The sequence below is a fragment of the Alexandromys fortis genome, unplaced genomic scaffold, assembly GCF_014885135.2.
Source record: "Alexandromys fortis isolate MF-2015 unplaced genomic scaffold, M_Fortis_MF-2015_v1.1 scaffold_55, whole genome shotgun sequence".
In the NCBI taxonomy this organism is placed as follows: domain Eukaryota; kingdom Metazoa; phylum Chordata; class Mammalia; order Rodentia; family Cricetidae; genus Alexandromys; species Alexandromys fortis.
This window is the reverse complement of record NW_026067936.1, coordinates 1,897,165-1,923,420: the sequence shown is the minus strand read 5'-3', so window position 1 is coordinate 1,923,420 and position 26,256 is coordinate 1,897,165. Positions and strand designations below refer to the sequence as shown.

At 41.2% G+C, this 26,256-nt stretch overlaps 2 protein-coding genes across 2 annotated transcripts in view; both read left to right on the top strand.

Moving 5' to 3' along the window:
• Positions 1-1,304, top strand: part of LOC126504417 (disintegrin and metalloproteinase domain-containing protein 5-like) — a 39,096-nt gene extending 37,792 nt beyond the window's left edge. The window contains exon 21 of the mRNA XM_050146733.1: positions 1,250-1,304. Coding sequence (XP_050002690.1) covers positions 1,250-1,304 — 55 coding nt within the window. The remainder of the gene's footprint in view (positions 1-1,249) is intronic.
• Positions 1,305-8,166: 6,862 nt separating this feature from the next.
• The window catches only part of LOC126504416 (A disintegrin and metallopeptidase domain 3-like), a 32,766-nt gene continuing 14,676 nt past the window's right edge, over positions 8,167-26,256 (top strand). The window contains exons 1-16 of the mRNA XM_050146732.1: positions 8,167-8,224; positions 8,577-8,659; positions 9,381-9,436; positions 14,254-14,332; positions 14,826-14,902; positions 15,322-15,496; positions 16,816-16,881; positions 17,244-17,315; positions 17,523-17,689; positions 18,693-18,774; positions 20,114-20,250; positions 21,895-22,081; positions 23,627-23,725; positions 25,088-25,283; positions 25,734-25,821; positions 26,033-26,210. Of these exons, the coding sequence (XP_050002689.1) occupies positions 8,167-8,224; positions 8,577-8,659; positions 9,381-9,436; positions 14,254-14,332; positions 14,826-14,902; positions 15,322-15,496; positions 16,816-16,881; positions 17,244-17,315; positions 17,523-17,689; positions 18,693-18,774; positions 20,114-20,250; positions 21,895-22,081; positions 23,627-23,725; positions 25,088-25,283; positions 25,734-25,821; positions 26,033-26,210 (1,800 nt within the window). The remainder of the gene's footprint in view (positions 8,225-8,576; positions 8,660-9,380; positions 9,437-14,253; positions 14,333-14,825; positions 14,903-15,321; positions 15,497-16,815; positions 16,882-17,243; positions 17,316-17,522; positions 17,690-18,692; positions 18,775-20,113; positions 20,251-21,894; positions 22,082-23,626; positions 23,726-25,087; positions 25,284-25,733; positions 25,822-26,032; positions 26,211-26,256) is intronic.

Sequence of the window (26,256 nt, the reverse complement as noted above, 5' to 3'; positions counted from 1 at the left end):
GTTTTTCAGTTTCAGTGAAGAGTTGCCTTGAAGTTTTGATGGGAGTTGCATTGTACCTGTAGTAATGATTTCATTATACACATAGTTCAAAAAAACCCCTCACACTGAACATTAAGAAGTTGTCCACTATCAAACATATTGAACAGCACTGAACATACCACATTTTAGAATAAAGCTACTGAGTTCTATTTGACACCGAACCTAACGAATAGCATCTGACATGAAGAAACATTAAATAAACTACAAAGAAATAGGGGGCATGATTTATATTTACAAATGAGATAACTGCTTGGCCCCATCGAATCCCCAAAACACATCAGACTATTGCCAAGGCTACTGGATACTCTTCAAAAACTGATGATATGGCCATATTACTGAAGACAAAACTTATGTACCTCATGCAACGCAGAGAAGTTGAGCTGGTGCCTAACTAGAGCCTCTACTCCTCCCGGAATGTATTCTGCATGTTACCAGTGGAGGAAGGTGAGCACCAACCTTGCTACAAACCCTTGATCTACAATGGTGAACTGACCGCATGACTGACACACTGATGCAACTGTAGCACAAACATCTTGGGAGTAATCAATCAGTTATCTGATTAGATTTAAGACCCACTCCAGGAGATGGAACCCATGCCTGACACTGATTGGGTGGCCAAGAATCTAAGACCACATAGACCGTGGATCTAAGGGAAAACTAGCTACTATTCTTCTGCTTAAGAAGATGCAGCAATAAAATGACCCCTAAGCAGCCTCCTAAATTATTTGGGAACTAAAACAGAGACTCAGAACTGGATAATGTGCAGAGAGTAAGAGACCTTGGAACACTCAGTCAGAAATGGTATGTCTCTATCAAATCCCTCTGATCAAAGCTCAGGGAGAAAGGTAGACCAGGAGGTAAAAAGCTATCAGAGCCAGAGGGGATGGATGACTCCAAGGAAACATTGTCTTCCAGACGCAACAGGACTGACATATAAACGAACACATGAAGACTATGGCAGCGTGCACAGGACTTTCCCAGATCCAAACCAGACAAGGTTCCAGTGCTGAAAGTTCCCATTCCCAAACAATAAACTATCTCTAATTAGCAACCACTCACCTAGGACAAATTAGTTTCTCTAAGGGAGTCTTACTGGGTTACATCTAAATGAGCTGTTGGTCAAAGGGGCCCTAAGGAAACTCCCAAACAACTCAGGCTATTTCCAATGCTATTGGTTAACTCACTGCTTGTGATCTGGCTTCTCCCACAGCGCCCCTCCAGCCACGGCAAGTGCTGCTACCCAGAAAGAAGAGATTTCGGCATGACCATGAGAACTGGCCTTTTAGTCAAGAAGAGAGAAAAAACAGAGACCACAGCTTCTCTCCTCCTTCTGCAGAGATGACTGAGGTCTTGAAACATGAAATAATAAACCATCTGTGCCTGAGTGGATGAACCTAGGTCTGGCGTCTTCTCTGTATTGTCAACTCCATTTCTCTTTGATCTGCACCTGGAGAAACAGTGAATTCATGCTGAGCAGCCTAGGACTGGACACTCAAGAAGCTGTCACGAGATCCCTCTGCACCCTAACTACCCAAAGTCCCGCCCCCATTTCCTCACTCGGTAGGATGACCTCACTCGTCTTTTCTGCCTCCCTGTAACCTCTGAACCTCAGACATTTGTTCGCCTGAGAAGAAATCCAGTTCCCGTTTGGCTATCTCTTTGATATCTCTTCTGCCATAAATGCTGAGCTATGCCAAGCAGTCTGTCAGAGGAACTGGAGAGATGGCTCAGTAGTTAAGAGTCCTTGTTGCTTTTCCAGAGGACCAGGTTCGATTCCCAGCAACCACATGGCAGCTCACAACTGTCTGCAATTCCAGTTCCAAAGATTCTGATGCCCTTCCCTAAGCTCCACAGGCACCAGGCCACACTGTGCACAGATACACACCCAGGTAAAACACCCATACAAGTAAAAGTTAAAGTAAAAATGATTAAGAAAAGATTTATCGTAAAGCTGGGAAAGGAAAAAGTCCAGGGCTACTTTTCGGGACAGCTCTCTTCCAAAGTCAAAGGCTTATTCATCAAATTTGCTATAGCTCAGGTCACACTGAGTGGCTCCCCTGCGGCTGCTCACGAAGCACACCAGCACATTGAGATTATCAAAATCTCCAAACTCTCACAAGTCAGGGAAATTAACTTAATTAAATTGTTGATAGATTTAATTTATTTACATAAATGGAAGCCACCACTCAAAATGTAACGATTCCTAATCCTTATCGTAATCTTCCCTTTGCCCTTGAGACGAGGGTGTTTGCACCTTTGTGTTGGAATGTCCTCTTTCCATTTCTACAAATATCAACCAGTGGCTTGCAATCAATCGTTCTTACTGAAATTGCTAACCACATTGTGTTCCTTTTGTCCCCATGGAAACGACTGTATATTCCCCAGCATGCCATTGATTGTAGGACGGATCAGCTCCTCTCTGTTTAATGTTGTCAATTTTTGAAATTACATTTGTTTATTATGTGCATAAATGCACACATGCATGCCAGAGTATATGTGTAGAGGTCTGAGGACAACTTGTGTGAGTTCATCACCCTCCTCCTACCATCACTACGCAAGTGTGAAATTAGGCTGGGCACTTGGGAGGCAGAGGCAGGCAGATCTCTGTGAGTTTGAGGCCAGCCTGGTCTACAAGAGCTAGTTCCAGGACAGACTCCAAAGCTACAGAGAAACCCTGTCTCAAAACAACAACAACAACAACAACAACAACAACAAAAACAAAAAAAAAGTGAAATTAAAGTACAATAGGGTATTATTTCAACATTTAGCATCATTAAAGTAGCAATAAAATAAGGGTGGTGAGATGGCTTATCAGGTAAAAGTGCTTGCCACAAAACCTGATGACTGCAGGCTCACAAGGAGGACAGAATAGACGCTCACAGGTGAGGCCCTCACCACACGTACGGCCATCGCCATGTTTGTTGCACACTACACAATAAATAACAAGTGATTTTTTTTTGTTTGTTTTTTTTTGAGACAAGGTTTCTCTGTGTAACAGTTCTGGCTGTCCTGGAACTAGCTCTGTAGACTAGGCTGGCCTCAAACTCACAGAGATCCGCCTGCCTCTGCCTCCCAAGTGCTGGGATTACAGGTGTGCGCCGTTACTACCCTGCTAACAAGTGATTTTAAATACGAATCGTAGTAACTTACAGCAAGAATTTGGAACAGCTGTGAATCACATCCGTAGTTATTTGGGCAAATCATTTAGAGGTTTCTCATGGAGTTAAACATATGTTGACCTTATGATTCCCCCTTTTCTACTCTTCTGTATTTACTTAATGGGAAAGAAAACATATTGCAATACAAAGATGACACATAACACTTTATGATATCATTATAATAGTAAAAATGACTTGCATGGATATCCATAAACATACTGAGTGGATAAACAGATTGTAGTACATCCATACAATGGAATGCTACTTAACCCTAAACAGGAAGACTATTTTGATACATAAAACACAGAGGAATCTTAAAATGCTTAATGCTATATAAGGAAATAAAAACATAATATGTTCTTTATTATTACATGTGTATTTTAAAAATAAAGCCTATAAATCTATCGGAACTAGCATAAACCAGAGCAGTTAGACTCTTAAGTGTACAGATTATCTGACTTGGCTGTATGCTCATGACTTGTAAGAAAAGGAAAATGTACTGGGCAGGACCTCTAAAACCATCACAAAATTGGATGGCTATCTGCAATTTTGGCTCCTAGCCTTTCACTTTTCACTGGGAATTTTTTTCTTTCTTAGGCACATTTTGATGTTAAACTTCTAGCAGTTTTATTGGATATCTTTACTAGTTTTGTACCAGGGAATTTTTTTGCAGGATCTATTTCAAGAAAACTGCTTGCCTTCTGCCATTTCCCTCTCTCTCTCTCTCTCTCTCTCTCTCTCTCTCTCTCTCTCTCTCTACCTACCCATCCACTCATCTACCGACCTACATTTCTAATGTTTATGAATTCTTTGAAAATTTTGTAGAGTATATTTGGATCATATTCACCTCCCAATCCCACCCCTAACTCCTCCCATATCCACCCCACCCCCGTTACGTCTTAAAAACAGCCCACGGAGTCCAATGTGTGCTGTTCATAAGCTCATGGGTGTGTGGCCATCCACTGGAGTGTAAAGAAAACCGAGTCTCTTTCTCCTTATTTACCAAACGTGAAATTGCATAGCAAGGTGTAAAGCTGACTCACAATTATTCACGTTCAAGATGAAGAGAATTATTCATTCTCTTCGTCTCTTGTACATATTTGGGGGAAGATGAAGTGTGCTCTTCCCTTTTCTGCTCCTCTATCTACTACCAAGAATATGGACAGATGGAGGAAGAGCTGCTCCTTCTCTCCTTTAGAATATCGACCTCCCCCATTGCTGCCTTTTCTTCTCTGGCCTTTGATCATAACAATCATGGCTGGTACCATTCCCAGAACATTTTTGCCTAACCCAAAGAGCGCATTCCACATTCTTACTGGACAGTTCAAACTCCACTCTACCCAACCCAGTGAAGATGTATTGGCATGTGATTAAGGAAGTCTTTCTTTCCTTACTGGATTCTGTAGACCTCAGAGAACAATTGATAACTTTAGGTAGCCATTCTTATCACCTGTTGGTAGAATATCTTTGCCTTTGAAGTTAAAAATGACCCTGTAATCTAGGAATTTAGTAACTGTATCTTCTAAGATGGATGGAAGTTTCTTATTATATTATTTTCTAACATTTTCTTCTTTTCTCCCTTTACCCCTGGTAGACTTTTTTCCTTCCTAAGTTGCATTCTTTTGGCTGATAAGAAAAATGTAACTTCCTTTCTCATCTGTGTATCCCTTCACCTTTCTTCTTGAGCCCTGGCATGGTGATTCTTCCAGCTTCTAGCAAAGGTCATTTTCTTGATAGCAAAATGCTCCCTTAGATCTCCCACAAAGGAATATTGCTACCCCGTGGGAAGTATGGAAAGATGAGGCCACATCAAATCCCTAGGACATCAGTGGCTGCCTCAGTTCTGAGCAAGGTACACAGCCTTCTGAGGGATGGCATTCACTCAGTTGCTCAGGAAGACAGTGGTGGTGTTCTGCTGGCTCATTTTATGTCAACTTGACATAAAAACAAGTCATTTTGGAAGAGGGGACCTCAATTGAGAAAATATTCCCACTCAATTGGCCTGTGAGCAAGCCCGAGGTGCATTTTCTTGATTGGCAGTTGATGCACGAGTGCCCAGTCCTCTGTGAGTGTTGCCACCCCACGGCTAGTCGTTCTGGGTGCCATAAGAAAGCAGTCAGAGCAACCTATAGGAATCAAGCCGGTAAATAGCATCCCTTCATGACTTCCGGATCAGTTCCTGTTTGGGGTCCTGCCCTGAGTTCCCTCAGTGATAGCCTGTTACCCGGAAGTATGATATAAACCCTTCCATCCCCAGTTGCTTTCGGTCACTGTGTTTCATCTCAGTTTAAGGAAGGGAAAGTGTGGGTGTGTCTGTAAAGTGAACTCTCAAAAAGCTCTATTTTCATTGTACAGTTTTTCTTGATGCGATTATGGTTACATGGAAGTAAATGTGATTAAGCTGCATGCCGCCCTTTCCCACACACATACACACGTCATCTGTGTGTATCATGTCTTATCATAAGAAAAGACAATGCAAAAGAACGCATGTGGGTTCTCCTTATAAAAGCTTTAAAGTTTGCATTTAGTATTTCTGTGTGTACGCATGTGCCTTCATAAGTTAGTATGTGTGCATCGTGTGTGCCTGAGAGCCCTTGGAGGTCGAGAGGGTATTGTGAGCTGTGACACGGATGCTGGGAACCAAGCGCAGGTCCTCTACGAGAGCAGTAAGTGCTGCCACCTCGCCACCCTATCTTCTTGTTAAAGTTTTTATAGAACTTCCCAAAAAATCTCTAACTATTTTAAATATTACACAATATCTTATCTGTACTCCACACCTCCTCCAAAAGTAATTATTTTAATAAAATCTAGGAAAGAGGACAGGAAGAGCAATAAGAGGATATAGTCAATTGTGATATATAGTTAATAGATTTAAAATATGGAAGACACAGTATAGTCTACGGCAAGATGTTACTATGACATTCAACCATCTCGAGTCATAATAAATTTGTGATACACAGTTAACATTCCGCTCTACTCTTGCCTAGCTCTCCCTGCACCATGTTTATAGATACCACTTTCCCCGTGTATTTGTTAAACCGTCTCATCCACTCTTGCCCAGCTGCTTCTAAAGAGCCTCACTAGATTTAACGTCATTGCTTAAATCCCACACCCCTTTGTTCTAACTCATCCTCAGCTCACCTGCGAGCCTGCCAATCACACCAGACTCAGAAAGGACCCTGACCGTCTTTGCCATGAAGAAGAGCTAAAGTCGAGGGATGGAGAGAGCCCCATTAGCAACGTATTGCCAGGTCATTAAGCCCTGTCTGCTCAGTGAGGTGCTCTTGGTTCCTGGGTTTGAGTACACCTTTGTGGTCATCTCTAAGAAACACCCTTTAATAAAGATGGTGACTACCTATGAAATTGATTGCATCTGTACGGCTATAAAGGAATGGGATTTCTCTTTGACTTTAGTCTGCCGTAACCTTCTTGGATACATTTAATAAATGTAAAACACACACACACAAGTTTTATTAAGAAGAGGACTTTGAAAGCTAAATGAGAGATTTATTTTTCTCTGCAAAAGTTTTTATTTTCAAAGATTAAAAGGTAAGTATCCTTCACCGTTTTCTTTTCTCCTCATGGGTTGATATCTGTGGTCTGAGTATGTGTAGTTCTTCTCGTGGGTTGGCATCTGTGGTCTGACTATGCTCAGTTCTCACTTCCATTTTTCATGACTGATCTCATGCCCAGATTATTTTTTGAGATAGAAATGTAGTACTAGTAAAGCTTTTGGAAGAAGTCATTTACTAATTGGGTTATGCCTCGTCATAAATGTGACATTCTTCCTGTAGTCACTATTGAGCGACGTAGGAAAAAAAAAAGAAGCTGTCTCCATGCATTCACACAAAACATCATACATCTTCCTACTGACTCACATAATTTTTAGGAAGGGCACCTTTTGCACACATCCGCCTTCCTATTTGTACCTGACTCCGACACAAATGCAATATTTATCATAGTTGATGCTCCATGCCTATTGCTTGTTGGCCTTCAAAAAGTTCAAGATTGAGCTACATTTAAATAATTGAATGTTTGTAGTCAAACACCTTGAAGGGCATCTATGTTAATCGGGTGAAAGTACCAACAATGTTGAACAATAAACTTGTTTCTGATTTTGGTTACCTTGCTAGCATCCATAGGATATAATAAAACCATGAATAACTACTTAGCACCTATCATAACTTTCCTGGCCTATTTTGAATTTCAAAAATGTATAAAGGTACCAGCCAGGAAGTTCTTATTTTAGGAGCAACCATGTAAAAGTCTTTATATAGGATTTGCTGTCAATGATTAGGTGATTTATTTTTCAGAATATGAAAACCATCTGGCCTTATGAAATACTGAAACATTAAAATAAATATGATATATAACACAAACAAGAGCAAATTCTTCTGTAAACAAAGGTTCAATTTTTCCTGGCCTATTTTGAATTTCAAAAATGTATAAAGGTACCAGCCAGGAAGTTCTTATTTTCCTTGTTATTAATAGTTAGCTCCTGCAGCTATTGCTTAAGCTGTTTAGATGTTTAGTAAGAATTAATGAAGAAAAGTATTTGGATTTTTTATTTTCTGTTTCCTTTTACAAAATGGGAAAGGTATTCATTTTATTTTACATGTTAAAAACTGCATGTAAAGGCATGCAAACCGAAGCTTACTCAGAATAAACAAAACAAAACAAAACCTGCTAGTAGGTGGTTGGAGACATTGCTCATGCCTTAGGAGTATGCAAAACTCCTCCTGAGTCCTGCCCTCATGTGGGAAGGCTCCCAGGCATCCTGCGGCATCTGCAGGCAAAATGCTGGTCCCTGAGGCACAGAGCTGCTGCAGGCCCACGTTGCTGGACTTCCTGTTCCTGCTTGGCTCTGCCTCTCCTGCTTCGCAAGAGCTCAGGCGCAGGGGCCGCGAGCTACCGCTGCTACCACCGTTGCACCAACTGCCATCACTGTGGCAAAGCCAGCGGCCACACCATGCTGTCTTTGCTCCTGGTCCTCTCATGCCTGGGCCAACTCATCACTGCGGACCAGGGTAAGTGAAGACGCTGCTGGGCAGAGGACCACCTGTCGACAGGCCCCTGCCATGCTGGCTTCAGAACAAGGTGCCCAGAGCCCACCCAGTTCCAGGGTCTTGGGGTCCACCTCTGTCTGGTGGTTGGAGGACTTAGCCCAAAGCCCATTGACCCTCATTCTTTCTACAATGTTCAGGAGAACATGCACAAAGTGGTCCGCAAAGTGGGAGGAGACAGAGATGATGGAGAGGGAGTTAGATAGACAGAGGGCCCACATGTCCCATGTGTTCTCCCATTGGCTAAAGGAGAGCTTAGCAAAAAGAGGATGTCTACTGCTGCGCTGGGGTGTCCTCACTGTGTCCCTCTCTGCAGACTCTGAAACGCCTCTTCTGCGGATCATAGTGCCACAGAAAATCGAGAGCAACATCAAGGATGCCAAGGAGCCAGAAACACATGTAATTAAGAAACTGGGTTTTGGGGGAAATGACGGGTATTAATTAGAACTTCGCTTCTAGCCCACATCAGTGAATTCCTACACAGCCTCTTTAAAATTCTGTTTATACCCAATTGAGTGATCTAAAGGCGGGTGGTCCGGGGAGGGGCAACTATCCTAGCTCTCTCTCTCTTTTAACAAGTAGTGTATGAACGCTGTCCTACTGTTTCATGTGAGACTCAAACGCTCTAGCTTCCGGTCCCCACGCTGCTGTGCACGGCTTACTGAACTCAGAGAAAACACGCACAGTAATCTGTAGTAGAAGGCATTTGTATTTTATTTGTTACCCTTTAGGTTCAGTTACAGGGTATAGGTGACAGTACAGGCGACAGTGGTAGGTGAGGAAAACGTAGCTTATAGTTTTGGGTGTGTGTGTGTGTGTGTGTTATTTTGCCAATTCAATAGCAAAATGATTAGGGGACTTGGGATGAGGGAATAAAGCATGAACTGGGAAAGGTATATATGTGTTAGAAGCATGAGAAATAGTAGATACTATATTGTGGAGTCATTTCAATTTGGGGATATATAGGCTCTAATGTCTGGTCCTATAAAATGTGTCTATACATAAACCATAGCTTGTTACTTTTAAGGAGCTGACATTTCTAATAATGGCTTTCTCTCTCTCTCTCTCTCTCTCTCTCTCTCTCTCTCTCTCTCTCTCTCTCTCTGGCACTTTGCTGCAGGTCAGTTACCTGATCAGAATTGAGGGCAAAGCGTACACATTCCATCTTGAAAAACAGTAAGTTCGTAAGTGCTTGCTCCACACAGCTGTTTCCAGTCGCCCTTCTTCAACCGCTCCCTAAGCTGAGCATAAAGACCCCGTTCACCCAGCATGCCCTGTCTTTAATATTCATGCACAATGGAGATCTTAAATCCAATATTCTACATTCTAAGTTAATGGTGTCTTCAGACACATCTGGTAAATGAAAATGACCAAAGTCCTTAAAGCATATCCACGCATGCAGTCATGAAAGGTACAGTTGCTGCCTGCCCACGTGTAACTTTGCACCTGCGTACACTGCTTTGCATAGCCACAGGATTTCAAGCATCTACATAAGCCTTAAAAAATTGGAAGTCAGGCCAGAAAAATATCCCAGCCTAGGAAATCAGGTAGACTGTTTAAATGCTAAAGTGTGGCTTAACTTGAAAATGCAGATCAAGTTTGCTGGGCCATTGATTAGAGAGAATGAATCTTGAGTGAGCTGACACCAATTGTGTGGTGTCACAGGGGCAAAGCAGACTGCTCCTCTACAGCTGTAGCCAATGAAGATCTGCATTCTCAACGTGCCCATCCCCCACTGCCCCAGCACCAACTGCTGCCCCCACTGCCCCAGCTCCAGCCCCCTGCCCCCTTCTGTCTTATATTCCCTGCTCAAGTGCTGCTGTTTCTTGCTTACACTATACATTTCTCTTTATGCTCAAAATGTTTTGCCGACCCACAATTATTTTTCTCCCACTTTGTTTCAATATAGTTTTGACTTCCCTCCTCTCTCCTTTTATTCTGTGAATGGCATTAACCTTGTATACAAACTTCCATCCTTGTCTATATTTTGTCTTTATATAAACTTACAGAAACTTATAAAAAGTCCCCCCCTCCCCATGTGTACATCATTTTGAAACGGTCAGTTCTTGGTTGACGGTGTGCAGGGTACACTTTCTTAGTGTGTGTATATATCTGATAACATTATTCAGTATAGAATTTTGTAGTGTAGAGTGTAATAGGTAATAAGAGGTTTTTTGTTTAACAGAGATTGTCTCGATGAATTTTGAAAATAATATTAACAATTAGAATCTTGTCATGCTCAAAAGGGCTTTTTGTCTAAGGCACATGGGAGATGAAGGTGAAATACCATTTTTGCTTTCTTTGCTACATCTGACTATGCATCCCAATCCACAGTTGTAATCAAAGTATGGTCAGGCTCCCCTATGCCACATTGAATCTCCATGTTTCAAAAATCCAAAACATTTAGTATACGTTTAAATAGATGTAAATAGTATATTAGTAAGAGCAAAAGCAACAGCAGCAACAACAAAAACCAAACAAGGACAAGGCCCACTTCCAAAGGGCTCTGCCCTATCCCAATAGCCCTCGGGACTGAAGGCTTGGCATTGGCACATGGTCTCTGGGGAATACCACAGACCCAAACAATCTAGTTAATGCTCTGAGCGCCAGGTAAAGCTTTCTGAGTGAGCTGAGATGGTTTTATTCCATCCTGAGACCTACAAATGACATCGCTCTTTTTGTGACTGTGATACTGACTTTGGCCAAAGAGAAGCCTAGTGACACGATAGAGGTTTTAGAAGACTCTTGTGTCTGTTTCTGAGCCAGTACCATGCTGTTTTTTATTACTATAGCTTTGTTTGATTTTTAATTGTTCAGGATTGTTTTGACTATCCTGGGTCCTTTGTCTTTCCATATAAAAATTAAAGTTGTGTTTTTCAATTCCTGTGAAAAATTGTGTTGGAATGTTGAGGGGGATTATGTTGAATCTGTAAATTTTTTCAGTAGGATGATCATTTTCAGCATAATAATCCTACCAATCCATGAGCATGGAAGGTCTTGCTCTTTTCTAGTATTGTTTTCATTAATGTCTTAAATTTTCACAGTACATGTCTTTCATTTCTTTGGCTAGATTTATTGAAAGATTTTTTTTTGAGGCTATTGGTAATGGTCTTGTTTCACTAATTTATTCTTGGTGTCATTTGTTTATAGGAGGTTACTTTTTGTAGTTTTTATTTGTTTTTGGTGTTGATTTTGTAACATGCTAAATGATGACTCTGTTTACCAGTTGTGGAGTTTTTCTGATGGAATTCTTCGGGCCTTTTGTCTATCCAATCACAGGATCTAAAAACAAGGCTGTCTTTTTTGTTTGTTTTTGTTTTTCGAGACAGGGTTTATCTGTAGCTTTGGAGCCTGTCCTGGAACTAGCTCTTGTAGACCAGGCTGGCCTCAAGCTCAAGAGATCCACCTGCCTCTGCCTCCTGAGTGCTGGGATTAAAGGTGTGCGCCACCACTGCCTGGTTGTCTTGACTTCTTCCTGTCTAATATGTAGCCTTTCCCCCCCCCCCCCCCCCCCCCCCGTCTCCTTCAGTAGTCTTATGGCTCTAGCTAGGAATACAAGCACTATATTGAACATGGATGAAGAGAGTGGATATCCCTGTCTTGTGCCTGATTGTAGTGGAAATGTTTTGACTTTTTCTCCATTTAGCAAGATGTTGGCTATGGTCTTGCTGTAAATTGTCTTTAGTGTGTAGAGTTATGTCCCCTGTATCCCTAGAGTCCCCAAAACTATTTTCAAGAAGAGAGGTTGCATTTTATCGAAGGCATTCATACATCTAGTGAGATGATTTGTCTATTTATGTGGTAGTTTATGTCTATTGGTTAAAGGACGTCGAATCATTCTTGAATCTTTGTGATAAAAGTCGACTAGATCATAGCAGGTCATCTTTTTATGACTATTGAATTGGTTTCCAAGTATTTTACTAAGAATTTTTTGCATCCAAATTCATCAGAGAAAGCCCTGTAATTTTCTTTTGGTTCTGGATCTTTTCATGTCCATTTTGGCATCAGGACAATACTTATTTCATAAGAATAGTTCAAAAATATCCCTTTAGTTTAAGGAGTAATTTGAGGAGTATTGGAGTTAGTTTGAAGGTCTGAAAGAATTCTGCTCTGAATCCATCTAGTTCCAGTTTTTTTTTTAATTTTGGAGGTTTTTAATCACTGTTTCTATCTCATTGGATGTTACAAGACTACGTCTCTAATCAGCTTTTGCAGGCTATATAAATTCAGAAACACATATATTTCTTTCTAGGTTTCCAGTTTGGTACTGAAGCTCCAGTAGCATAATTGGTTATCAAGGTGCTTAGATTTTTAAAATTGTGTTCTTCAGATTCTCTGAATTTCCTTAGAGTCATAATATCTTCCAATTCATCTTCAATTTTATTATTTGGATACCTTCTCTCTTTATTTATGTTAAATTGGCCAAATGTTGATCAATCCTGTTAATCTTTACAAAAAACCAATTCTTCATTTCACTATTTTTTTATATTATCTTTTTCATTTCTAGTTCACTAATTTCAACCATGCTTCTGATTATCTCTTCCTATCTGGGTTGGGGTATTGCTTGCTCTTCTATTTCCAAGGCCTTGAGGTGCAATCATTCAGTTACTAAGGATCTTTCAAATTTCCCGACGTAGACCCTCAACACTAGACTTACTCGTATGGCTGCCTCCATGTTGTGCTTCCATTTTCACTTACTATGTTTAGGAATTTTACATTTCCTTCTTGATTTCCTCCTCAATGCAATGACTGTGTAGTCCATTGTGAGCTTGTGTGCTTTCTCTAGTTTCCGTTGCTGATGCCCGCTTTTCCTCCCTTGGCATCAGCTAGAATACAGGAGGCCATCTCCATTTCCTATTTGTTAAGACTGGCTTTGTGTTCTTCCACGTGGTTAATTCTGGAGTATGTTCTATTGGCTGCTTAGGAAATGTATGTTCTTTAGTGTCTGGTGGAACGTTCTGTCGATGTCTGTTACGTTTATCTGGTGAAGACCTTGACATAAGTCCATACTCTGAAAGCTACCTGATCTATGACAAAGAGGCCCAAAATACACTTTGGAGAAAAGCCACCATCTTTAACACATGTTGCTGGTCAAATTGGATGGTTATGTGTAAAAGCCGGAAGCTAGAGTCTTATTTCTCAGCCCACAGAAAATTCAACTACCAATGGCTTTCAGACCTCAGTCTAAGATGGACACCCCAAATCTGATAGAGGGAATAGTTGGGACTGTCTGAACTCATCGGCACAGGAAAGGACTTGCTGAACGGGTGCTAATAGTTGGAAGCATTAAAACCAACAGTTAATGAATAGAACTTCCTGAGTTTAAAGTTTCTGTACAATGAAGAACACTGTCCCTAGAGTGAAGAGGAAGCTTACAGAATGGGAAATAAATATTTACCAGTTACATATCTAACTGACAATTAGTGAGTAGGACATAGAAATAGCTAACACAAACAAACAAACAAACAAACAAAACAAGCTGAATATCAAGGAAACAGCAGTTGAAAAATGGGGCATGGAACTAAACAGAGTTCTAAGAAGATGGCGCAGAAACAGGTGCAAGAGTTTTGAGGAGGTTTGTAATTTTGTGAAAACCATCTGATGCTGCTTTAGAAACAACCCAGTCTACTCATTAGCAAATGCTACAGTCATCGTCCTTTGAGACTGATTTGTGGTTCAGGGAAGCTGAAGCTGAGAAGAGAGGATGTGGGTGGGTGTGAGCATCAGTTTGCTATGTGTAATTTGTCAGAACCCCATGCTGGTCCTTGGGTTTGGTCCTAACTGGCATCTTTGAGTTTTTATGTATCTAATATACCATTAGAACACAGGCCAGATAATGAAAAGACAAGTCTGTTTACTTGTCACGTATTTGGGCTGGTAAAATTTACACTTTAGTTTAATTATTCTGGAAGTTTTTGTTGTTAATGAACTATTAATGCTATATATTGTTATTAATGATATATTAAAATGAAATTTCATTTTTATTGAAATAGGTCATTTTTGCATCCACGTTTTCTGGCATATTTGCATACCAAGTTAGGAACATTGCAACCACATTCTTCTTTAATGAAGGTAAGTTTAGACTTCTGCTGTGTAGATTTTTTTTTGTGTGTGTGTATGCATGTGTAGTGCTGTTTTCCCCCTTATATGTCCATAGTTTTAGATTTAGAAGTAGTTATGCATCCATTTATATGTAGACTATATATATATATTCCTATATATGTATGAATTAACATGATATTTCACTGTTAGACATTGGTTTTGCATTTTAAATTTATCTCTAATTAAAATATTATATCACTTGTCCCCTTCCCTTTTCCCCCTCCAGTCTCTCACATGTCCCTTCCTTCCAACTGTGGTGATAATGACAAGGTGTCATGAAGGCACTTAGGCTGGGGACAAAATCGTGGATGAGTGAGGTGATGGGAAGGATGCTGGACATCAGACACATGATGTAATGGCTGAATGTGGGTGGATGCTTGCTCTTGTCAGGAAGTCAGAATGACCCCCCCCCCCAGGGTTTCCATTGGAAATCAGATGGAATATTTCTTCTGTCTCTTTTTAGGACCATTGCTTTTATCAAGGCCACGCTGCCGAGATTCCAGCATCCACTGTGACTCTCAGCACTTGCTCGGGTCTCAGGTACCATTCTGGAAGTGTGAACTCAGATTGTATGTCAACCATCGTCTGTGAGGATAGAATGAGGCCCCAAAATAATAACACATACCCTGTTTATGCAGCCCCTTTGTTCCTATCTCTTTCTCTTGTCCTTTCATGTACTTTTGGGGGCTTCTTTGTATTTTTTTTGCCATCATAAAACTTAAGCAGAAAAGGCTCCCATGGGCAGGGAAAGGATTCACATTTTCTAGTCACATCGGACTACAACTTTTCTTAAATTCAATAATGCAAAGAAAATAGGTAAAACATTGGGTTTGAAACTTAATCCAAGTAAGACTGAGTGCTTCTTGGAGGTTAGATAAGGAGTTTATGGAAAATGCTTTTAGTGTGTTTCCTCAGGGGAAGCCTATACTAATTGTGCTTTCTTCCCTTTGTACGTCTAGGGGCTTGTTGCAGCTAGAGAACATCACTTACGGAATTGAGCCTCTAGAATCTTCAGCTACGTTTGAACACATGATTTATCAAGTAAAGAATAATAAAATTGATTATTCACCCTTAAAGGAAACCGTAACTTCCCAGCATGAGAGTCTGTCCTACCGAATTCTTGTAAAACCGGAGGTGAGTATTGCCTTCATCTGTGCTACTTAGATGGAAATTTTGAGACTGGGGACATTGGGACAACAAAGTTAAACTGTGGTATGGTAATTATTTTAAGAACTCATTTGTTTCCTCGGATAGTCTTTAGAAAATAACAAGTAGACATGTTTTTTAAGAGAAAATAATCAAGCTTGTTGCAATAGTTTGTATAGTTATTATATGAGGAGTTTGTATAGACATACATAGTTGCTATTTGTATAAATTTGCATACCATTAACATAATTGGTTCTGGATTTACTTATTGATACTTTGTATTTTCTTTGTCAATATATTTGCTTTGTAAAAAAGCATTCCATTGCTACAAACTTTGAAAGAAAAATAAGTCATACAATAACTAGAAACCAGCTCAAATCTCCCCTTCTAAAGATGGTGCGGAGAATGTTGGTGTATTTGCTCTCATTTCCTCACCCTAAATGTCTAGGATTTCTTAAGGAAAAATAATCTAATTGTGGCTATTGTTTTAAATTTTTCCTTTTTTACGTTGATATGATTTCATATTTTTGCTGATTTTACAATCATTACTTTCTAAATTAAATAATACTGGCAAGTATTAATAAATCTATTAAAATGCTATGTAAAAGAGTGTACAAGAAAAAGTGAAAATAAGGATGAACCAAAATATTATTTTCTCCAGCCGGGTGCTGTGGTGGGACGCAGTACTCTTCATGTACAGTTTTTTTGGATCCAACTAGAACCTCAGTGTCATGTCCTTCTGGGTCTCCAGCTGAGAGCTCTGGACCTGGAACAGTTCCAGGTTTCTGGAGCGGTCTAGACATTCGACTAACTGACCTCTATGATCACAGAAGCTAACTCCATCTACATATTTGTGCACATGTATGCACATTTCATGTAATTGAATAGTAAATGTTTGTTGAAATAAGTAAGCCTTATTACAAAGAAAATGTCCAAGAAGCCACAAACCAAATCAGTAAGAAGCCATAATATGGCTAATATATTTGATTTTATTAATAAATAACGAGTTGATTCCATAGCCATCTTATCTTCAATGAAAGACATTCAGCAAAGATAGAAAAATATGAACAGGAAACAACCTTTAAAACAGCCATGGTTTTCCTTGTTCACATGATGAGACTGAGCAATTTCTTTCCGGTCCAGCTGTCTTTAGAGCATTTTACTCTAAAGAATCCCGAGACTAGAGAGCGCATCTGTCACCCAGGTTACTAAAATGAGTACCGTAAACAGTTCCAAGTCAGCCCCGCGATCAGCTGTGTACATGCCCGACTGAAGGTTTTATTGCACTGGCGTTTTTATTCTTACAGAAAGGTTCGAACATGGCCCTGATGCAGAGGACTCTGAATGTGAAGATCGTCATGGATAAAGCCATGGTAGGGATGAGCGGTCTTCCCGAGATCAGCCACTGGACTCCTAGATCGTGCCCTTATTGGTCACGCGCTCTGGAACTTTACCATATCCTGTCTTAATTCCTGTGCCCATAAAAAGGAAGTTAATCACAAACACCCCTGTTAGTAGTCTTAGTTGTTAAGACCCCGGGGTTACGTGTAAAACACAGTAAAGGCAATAATCGGGAAAAGTTCAAGACAGGAAGGATTCATTGACAACCAATTTTAACATATTTTGACTTTGCCTCTTCAACTGAAGACTGCATTATTTTCGCTTTTATATCACTATTAAAGAGTGATTGTTTGATTGGTTGTACGAGTAACTGAGAAACAAACTTGCCTTTCAGTTCGACCACATGGGCTCAAAGATGGGACTCGCCATTGAGAAAGTTGTTCATATCTTTGGTCTCATTAACACTGTGAGTACTTCCGTTTCCGATGACGTAAGAGGCTAATGCTAACCCACTAACACAGTCTGCGTGCTCTTGTGAGATGCGTATTCCTCCCGGCACTTGGATCCAGGAGCTGGGTTATCTCCTCAAAGCGCTAAAAGTGCATGTAATCCCAGCATTTACAGACCCGGCAGGATGATTGACAACCCAAGCCGAAGTGTGTGCTCTTTTCAGATGTTTTCCCAGCTGAAGATGACAGTGATGCTAACGTCCCTAGAGATCTGGTCAGACGAAAATAAGATCGAAACAAATGGGGACGCCGATGAAGTCCTGCAAAGGTTTCTGCTGTGGAAACAAAAGCAGCCACCAGAAAGCACTAAGGCAATCACGTTCTTACTCCTGTACGTACCTGCTCCCCACGGCTGGGGACTTGCCTAATGGTTTAATGTCAACTGTCAAAGTCTTGCGTGTGTAATTGTGCCAGCACAAGCAAAATGTAAAGACGTGACCAATAAGCAAACGCAGTCTGCCCCCTCCAGAACCCATCCCCCCTGCACTTCAGCACCAAGGCCAGGTATGCAAAGCAGCATAGTGAACAAGGGCCTCTGTGTTTGCAAAGCCCTCTCCGTGAAATGGTGCAATTATAAGTGCAATAATTGCCCGTGATGCTGGGGGGGGGGGAGTAAATAACTGAAATGGACCGGCCTCTTCCCTGCACCTGGGGCTACGCTCCAGTGTTTCCATAGTGACCTAAGATGTAGTTTTAAGCTACTTGCTCTGGGTGTTTCTAGAGTCTGTATGCAGGTTTTATCATTACTCAGTCAATCATGGTACCTGTAAATACGAGAAGTTCACTCACGAAGATCTCCAGAGATATAAGAGGAACCGCACGTCTTCTGTTCCTCCTGCTAGGCTCAAGGCCAGGGTTGGGTATTTGAAGGCAGCCCTACTGGGCTGATCTCTGCACGCACACTACCTCTTTTTTCTTGGTGCACCTCTCTCTCTCTCTCTCTCTCTCTCTCTCTCTCTCTCTCTCTCTCCTCTAGTTCAATGCTGTTTACAATTTTAAGATTTGTTCAGTAAATGAAAAGCCCAACAGTAGATACACTGGCCTTTAGATCTTAGAGTCAATATCCACCCAGTGATGGGGATCCTGAGGAACAGGGTATGGAAATACTAGGCTCCTCTAGGGACTCTTAAGCATCATCATTTTAAACTTAAGTTCCTGGGAAGTATGGCAGACATGTTATTTGTGTTTTTAACTACTTAATGAATTCGTAGCACAAAGCATGATGTATGATGGATACCATGTTTTAAAGATATGGAACTTTCAGAATCCATTGTTTAAATGTCCTTTCTAGCGACATTTTGAAACAAGTGCACTGACATAAAATTTTAATTTAGGTATAAAGATTATCCTGATTATGTGGGAGCAACATACCACGGGATGGTCTGCGACCCAAAGTTTACAGCAGGAATCGCTCTGGTATGCCTTCTGTTGTCCCTGTCTCCTGAATGAAAAGACAGAGAATTTTTTTTTTTGCATACTTTTGGCAATTTTTATAACGTTGTTTTAGGCTTTCAATGTTATAAAATAGTTGATCTAATTGGAAAATAAGCCCCAAGATACATTCACGTTTTAAAGATGAGTCTCCATGTCAATCAAGCAGCCCTTCCTCTGCCCCAGGTGATGCTCACTCTGTTCTATTTCTATTGTTATAGCAACTTTGGGGTTTACTTGAAGCAATACAATGTACTTAAAGTTGCATCGACGCCATAATTTCCTTTTTATATGACTGAGTTCATGTATCCACTCTATCAACAGATCTTTATTCCCCTGTCTTTGTTGTTATGCACCCTGCTGCAATGCATCTGATAGAGCAGATATCTCTTTGAGGGCCTAATTTGGGTCAGTCTCGGAGTATGCCCAGAAGTCAGCTTGCTGAATTTTGCATCAGTCTTGTTAATCTATTGTGAGACTATAATACTGGTTTTGGTAGACATTTAACCAGTCTATAACCACATATAATTGGCATATAGAAATCTAAATGAATGCTCTTTTTCATTTGGCTGTTCTGATTTTAATCCACTCTGCTAAATCACACTTTTATTGGGAATATTAACTCATTTATGTTCAGAATAGTTTGCTGTGGGGAAAAATTTCATGCTGCCATTTTGACTATTATATAGACTATTTTTCTGTCTTCCTTGGGTATGCACTGTATAGATTCTAGATGTTTGTACTCCTCCTGTCCTCGGGATCATGGTCTTGTGTGTTTCACTACCTCTGGGGATCTCCTTTCATTGCATCTACATTCCATAGACCTTTTGTTTGCCATTGCACTTGGCTATGATATTAAATTTAAGTCAATAATAAGAAAAATTTTATTTAAATTTCCTCAGACAATTTCTAAAGTAAAAATTAATTGCCCACTCATTAACTCTTTGTGGTCTAGAGTTTTCCTAATTATATCCTCAAAAAATTGTTCCTAAAATTAGTCTACTTCCCTAAATGCCTTTATGGTTGTTTGAATTTTATTCAGTAACATACCATAAATTGAAGGTTTGATGTAGCAATCTTCTTTTTCCTATATGTCAGCTCCATTCGGACTGGAAGATTTGTGCTTAGGAAAGAAAATCACAACTTGCTCTTACTTTCTCACCTTTGCATTCGTGAAAGTTTTGATATCCCAATTTCTTGAATTTGCATCGTAGTTTAGGTGCCGTGGTCAGACAGAGCCTGACAAAAGCAAACAGGAAGAAGAAGAGGAGGAGGAAGAAAAAGGAGAACTGGCACATTAATTCTGTTGTCTTTATCTGTCTAGCACCCGAAGACATTAACCGTGGAGGGCTTTGCCACTGTTCTGTCGCAGCTGCTTGGGATTAGCCTGGGACTGACGTATGATGACGTCTACAACTGCTTCTGTCCAGGAAGCACATGCATAATGAATCCTTTAGCAATGTAAGGTGCTTTTCCAGGTCAGACCTCTGTAGACCTACACCCTGTCACAGTCGGACTTGACTAAGAACAGTTTAAATGAACGCACGTGCAATTATTGGAAGCCCAGGGAAGAGCATGAGCTTAGGGTATTACAGAAAACACGCCTACCAGTTCTTAACAGTTGGCGGCGAGTGTGCTGCTTGTCTGTGGAGTGAGTGGGGTTGATGGGCTCTTGCGTTCGCATGGCTGAAATGCTTCTATTGAAGAAATGCAATAGTGCTGAAGCGGCAGAAGGCTCGAGGACTCAACAGGCCCGTGAGCTACATTTGGCTGTGTGTATTGGGGTAGAGGGGAGGAAAAGGTTACAAAAATTTAGGAGCTACTTAGACTACAAGGGAGAAAATTGTGGGCATGGGGAAACAAAGTAAAGGACAACCTGGCTAAAGAGTCCGATTCAGAGGAAGAGTAAGGAGATGGGAAGAGGGGGAAGACAGAACCTGAGGTGAGAGAGAGAGAGGTGGAGACAGAACCTGAGGTGAGAAAGAGAGAGAGAAAGATGGAGACAGAACCCGAGGTGTGAGAGAGAGGTGGAGACAGAATCTGAGGTGTGAGAGGTGGAGACAGAACCTGAGATGAGGGGCAGAAACTAAATGTTTGCAGAATGGGAGATTTTATAATAAGCAAAAGAGTATACAATCAATTTGCACAGCATGGATGAATAAATGTGCCCTGCAAAGTGAATGTGTGATGCCTCGGAGGGAGACCAACACTGTCTGAGGGAGACCAACACTGTCTGAGGGAGGTCGCTGTTCTCACAACAATCCACGGAAGTTTATCAACATTGAGAAGGAAAGCCATTGACGAGTCATTCATGGGCTCCTGGCTATCACAATTCACTACTAAATACTGAGATTTTCTGACCAGTTTTATTTACTGTATCCAGCTTATCCTCCATTGTGCCTCAGGCTATCCAATTCTGAGGTTAAATAAGCTGCACAGGTTGTGCCTCAAGGACAAGTGTTCTAGAATGTACACACCTGCAGCTGATGGAAGAGAATTAAAATTATGTACAGATTTAAAAAATAAAAAAAAATGTGTAGATAATGTTAAGAGAACTCACTGGGTGAAAAGAGAAGCTTCAGTCAGGAGGAGGGGGTCCCGAAGGGCAAGGAATCTTTACGAGGAAGGGGGTGTGCGTGTGGTGAATGAAGGAGACCACGGAAGCCATGTGCAAAAACACATCCAGTCAAAAGCAGTGGATTCGGTCTCTCCAGGCACTAAAGAGAAAAAGAAAAATAGGAGAAACTAGGGGAGCAAATCATCCCCACCACATGGCAGGGGGTGTGGCCAGCCACCCCACACTCACGCCTTTGTGCGAGCTTCTTGCAGCACAATTCTGTTGAAACAAATGCCGTGCCTCCTCCTGTGCCCTGAAGATGAGGTGTCCAGCTCTTTACCTCCCTCCCCCCATCCTCTGTTTATTGTTTCTAACAAATAGTAAAAGAAAGAAACGCACTGCTTTGGTTATGGCCTGTGCTAAAGGTAGAGGTAACTCCCTCTCTCCTCCTCAGCTTTCCTTTAAGGCGAATATTCGGGGATTCATATGCTTTATTAAGGAATGCCGCTTGCATTTCATTTATCTGAGGAATATTCTTTTATTTTTAGACGTTCCCAAGGCATAAAGGTTTTTAGCAGCTGCAGCATGAATGGATTCAAGCAGCTGGCTTCGCAGTCTGGACTAGACTGCCTTCGGGATAAACCAGAGCCACAGGTTGTCTCGGAGCCCCAAACTCATAGGTGTGGCAACGGTATCTTGGAAGCGCCAGAGGAGTGTGACTGCGGCTTTGAAGAGGTGAGTCAAACTGTCCTGGCTCATCCCGACACTTGGTTTGTGTCCAGCCCTGAAAACATAGTACAAGTAGCATTCTATAGACAGAGCAGGCTATATTTAAGAATATATATGCATAAGCACACATGCATGTAATAACAGTTAATGGAAAATGGAAGAGAGCAAGGGGGAGTATATGGGAGGGCTTGAAAGGAAGAAAGGGAAGGGAGAGATGTTGTAAGGATGCTATAATCTTAGAATATTTTTTAATCTCTCAAAACATTTATTTTGATAGCATTCCTCCCTCCTTCCAAGTCCCTCCAGACCAGGGGTTCTGGACCTTCCTAATGCTGTGGCCCTTTGATACAGTTCCTCATGTTGGGGTGACTCCCAACCATAAAGTTATCTTCATTGCTACTTCATAACTGTAATTTTGCTACTGTTATAAATTGTACTATAAATATCTGAAAGGCAGGATGTCTGATGTGTGACCCCTGTGAAAGGGTCGTTTGACCCACAAGGGGTGGTAACCCTAGGTTAAGGACCACTCCTCCAGATCCTCTCCTAATCCCAACCTACCCAACTTTAGGTTTTTTCTTTAAAAATAAGTAAAAAGTCAGTACTTCAACAGCAACAGAAACCTAAACCAAGAAAACAAAATAAAACCACATGAAAAAAAAGAGAAAAAAAACATTAAAAAAAAAAGAAATATTTAGAAGATGATTTGATACTATATCCAACTGGCAAAATAGTAGTTATAGGTTTTCTCATAGGGCCCATGACATACCTACCCCCGAGTTATTGATTCCAATTACAGTACCAGGCATTGGCCCCAGTCAGAATGTAGCTGGTCACCCCCATAGTGTTCATGCCACGGCGTGTTTCTCACCAAGCCAAGTGTTTAGCTCCCAAGTTTCAGCGATGGCTGTTCTTCATCACAGCCTGGATAGCAATCCCCTTCCCACACAATGAAAGTTAGCTGGCAGGGAGGAAGCTTCTAGGTCAGAGTTGATTTCTCCATGTCTCCTGATCAAAGTATGAGAAACAGGGTCTTTCCATCAGGTCCTATTGGATAGCTCAGAGCAATGGTAATGACCTGTATTTGGGGGGGGGCAGTGAATTCTATAAGACCCACTGACCAGCAACCAACAACTCAAAGACAGCTACTCCAAAGCTGGTAACTGGGCATTTTGTTTGATAACCCACGGCTTCTAGATGAGGTATTATCACTCTGTGCAGTATGACTGCCTCTCAACTCACATGTATATATTAGGAAACGTTGAAAATAGCATTTTTTCTTTTTTTTTTTGTGGGCAAATAGATATATCCAGAAAATATCATATTGAGTGAGGTAACCCAGACACAGAAAGACAAATTTCCTATGTACTCGCTCATAAATGGCTTTTAGACATAAAGCAAAGAAAACCAGCCTACAATTCACAATCCCAGAGAACCTAGACAACAAAGAGGACCCCAAGAGAGACGTACAGCTGGACTTGGAAAAGAGATAAAAATCATATATCTGATTTCTAACTCCTATATTTACCTGGGTTATCCTTTCTTCTCTAGAGCTGTACTCATAAAAAATGCTGTAACCCTGAGGATTGCACTCTGATAAAGCCTGCGCAGTGCGGGACAGGAACATGCTGTGACAAAAGGACATGCAAGGTGAGTCTCAGACACAGAGCCGGCCTTTCGGGAGTCTGGCATGAGTGCACTTCTTTCCTAGTTTCTGGAAGCATCCCTGACGTGGTTTTGATTTGTTTTCTCTTTGGAGAGCTCTCATTTGGTCTAAGTCTTAAAAGTTAGACTATGACCATTTGAAGCACATTCTTTTTCCCAAGGAAATGTGTCATTTCTCCATGGGGTAGATAGTAAGGGTATTTTCTAATCTCCACTATGTCCTTACTTTCAGCCTCTGGATCACTTCCTCACCTCTACTTTTCATCACCTTTCAATCTGTCCCAAAGACATCTCCAGCTGTGGTAGGCAGTACCATTCAAAACGGTTGGGCCACGAATTTTTCTTAGTCATGGTCTGAACGTAGTTCTTTATGATCAAATAATGTACAACAAAAATGAGAACTAACAAGGTCTGTCTGACAAAACAGCCAGAGAGAATCCCATTCTGAAAACCATAAAAAGGGGACCAGGGCAGGTGAGCGAGCCAGTGGGATGCAGCAGATAGACACGGAAGCCTGCCGCAGGCAGGGTGTCTTCTCTAGGAACTGATGGTTAGAGCCAGAGGTTGTTCATTTTCAAGGTGCCTGAATGGAAGGGTCCACGCAGGGCATCCACACCCGACAACAGACCTTGTACTTACCCTTTCTTAACTTTTATCTCTAAGTAGGGCCCTTCCATTCCGGAGTGAGAATCCGGAGTGCTGGTCAACAGGGAAAGCCTCATCGAGAAGAGCTAAACAGGTTGAACCAGTCCATCCTCACTTTGTCAGCTGTGATTAACCATATGAAGAACTCTCCTCGAGTGGAGAAGGCCCTAGTCTCTTCTTTGCGTTCTTGCAAATAGTCGAGCTTCTACCAGACCTTGTCCAAAGCCGAGAGATTTGATCCAAGCGTTTTCCTCAATGCCTTTTGTTTAGACACAGCTGTGCGTGCAAAGCTATGATGGACGTCAATAGGACCAGCTGCTTTACCCGCAGGTCCTAGCGATAAAGATGTTTGTAACCAGCACCTCGACACTCTTACAGGCCACTCTGAAAACAACTGGCATCATATTATAATGATGTCCCCTGGTGTATAGACAAGAAAAGATGATGAGTCCTTGAGTTGAAGTAAGGCAGTGAGTGGCGTCCTTGTTCTGTGTGTCTTTGGGGAGCCTGTTTTCCTGACGGTCCGCAAACAAGCTCCGTCCCTATGTTGCAGAGAAACTTCACTGCATCTTTCTTTTTCTTTCCCTTGATTTTTAATCCATATGGCATGATCTTTCAAAGGAGTAGAGTAATCTTGCCTACCTTCCAGGAAGAGGAGAACCCAGTCACCCTGGTAACGGTAGTCTGTTCTTTGTCTCTCAGATAGCTGAAAGGGGGCGCCCATGTAGGAAAAGTAAAGACCTGTGTGATTTCCCTGAGTTCTGCAATGGATTCTCCGAATACTGCGTTCCCGACACAAAGGCTGCTGACCTAGAGCCCTGCAACAACAAGACTGCCTATTGCTTTGGTGGGATCTGCCGCGACCTGGATAGGCAGTGCATGGATTTATTTGGGAAACGTATGAGATGTTCCTTTTTGTTTGTTTGTTTGTTTTTGAAAAATTGCTGTTATTTTAAAGCCACTAATCTATCCTGTAGCCTTATTTTAAAATATTGATCTACACCCATATTTAAAAATCAAATCAAAGCAAATCCTTTCCATGTCAAAAAGGAAACGACTATAACATTGAAACCACATAGGATGTGAGAGTCAGGGTTGAGGTCATTGGTGGGAGAAGTGTAGAGTTTTAGCATGTGGCTTTGGTGAGAGATAGTTTTTTTTCAACAGTTTTTCTTAACACAATACAGTTCTTTTCCTGAGTAGTTTTTGGTATATTCTTGCCCACTGCTCCCATTTACACTTCAAGACATTGAGATCTCAGTATAAATATCCTACACTTTTAAGTATTGTAAATTACTTTTTGGCTTTTAGCATGAGAAACTTGAAATTCTTTTTGTTTCCTTTTCAGATGCAAAGGGTCCTAATTATTTGTGCATGCAAGAAGTGAACAGTCAGAATGACAAATTCGGAAACTGCCACGGACACTGTAGTCCTAAGTACGCACTCAACAAATTGTACCTTTTCTATGTGTGGTGTGTGCAGTGCAAAGAGGTGCGCCTCGTGTTTGCGGGCAGGGACGTGTTCTCAACGACTTGCTATTATAGTCTGCCTGAAAGTTTTGCATTATCCTTACATATTGAATTATTATTGAACTAATGGATAAGACAGTTAAGTGATAATATGCCAATTTTCTGCCTTATACACCAGTGCTTTAATTTGTGGGAAAGTGGCTTGTTACTGGAACCATGAAGAAATCGTGCCAACAGAAAAATATGATCTCCAGTATACTTACATTGGGGGCCAAGTGTGCATATCCGCACACTCAAGGCATTCTGGGCCTGACGACACCTATGTCTTTGATGGCACCATTTGTGGTGGTGGCAAGGTAAACACACCTTTACTTGGCATTTACACAGTCTATGTTTATAATG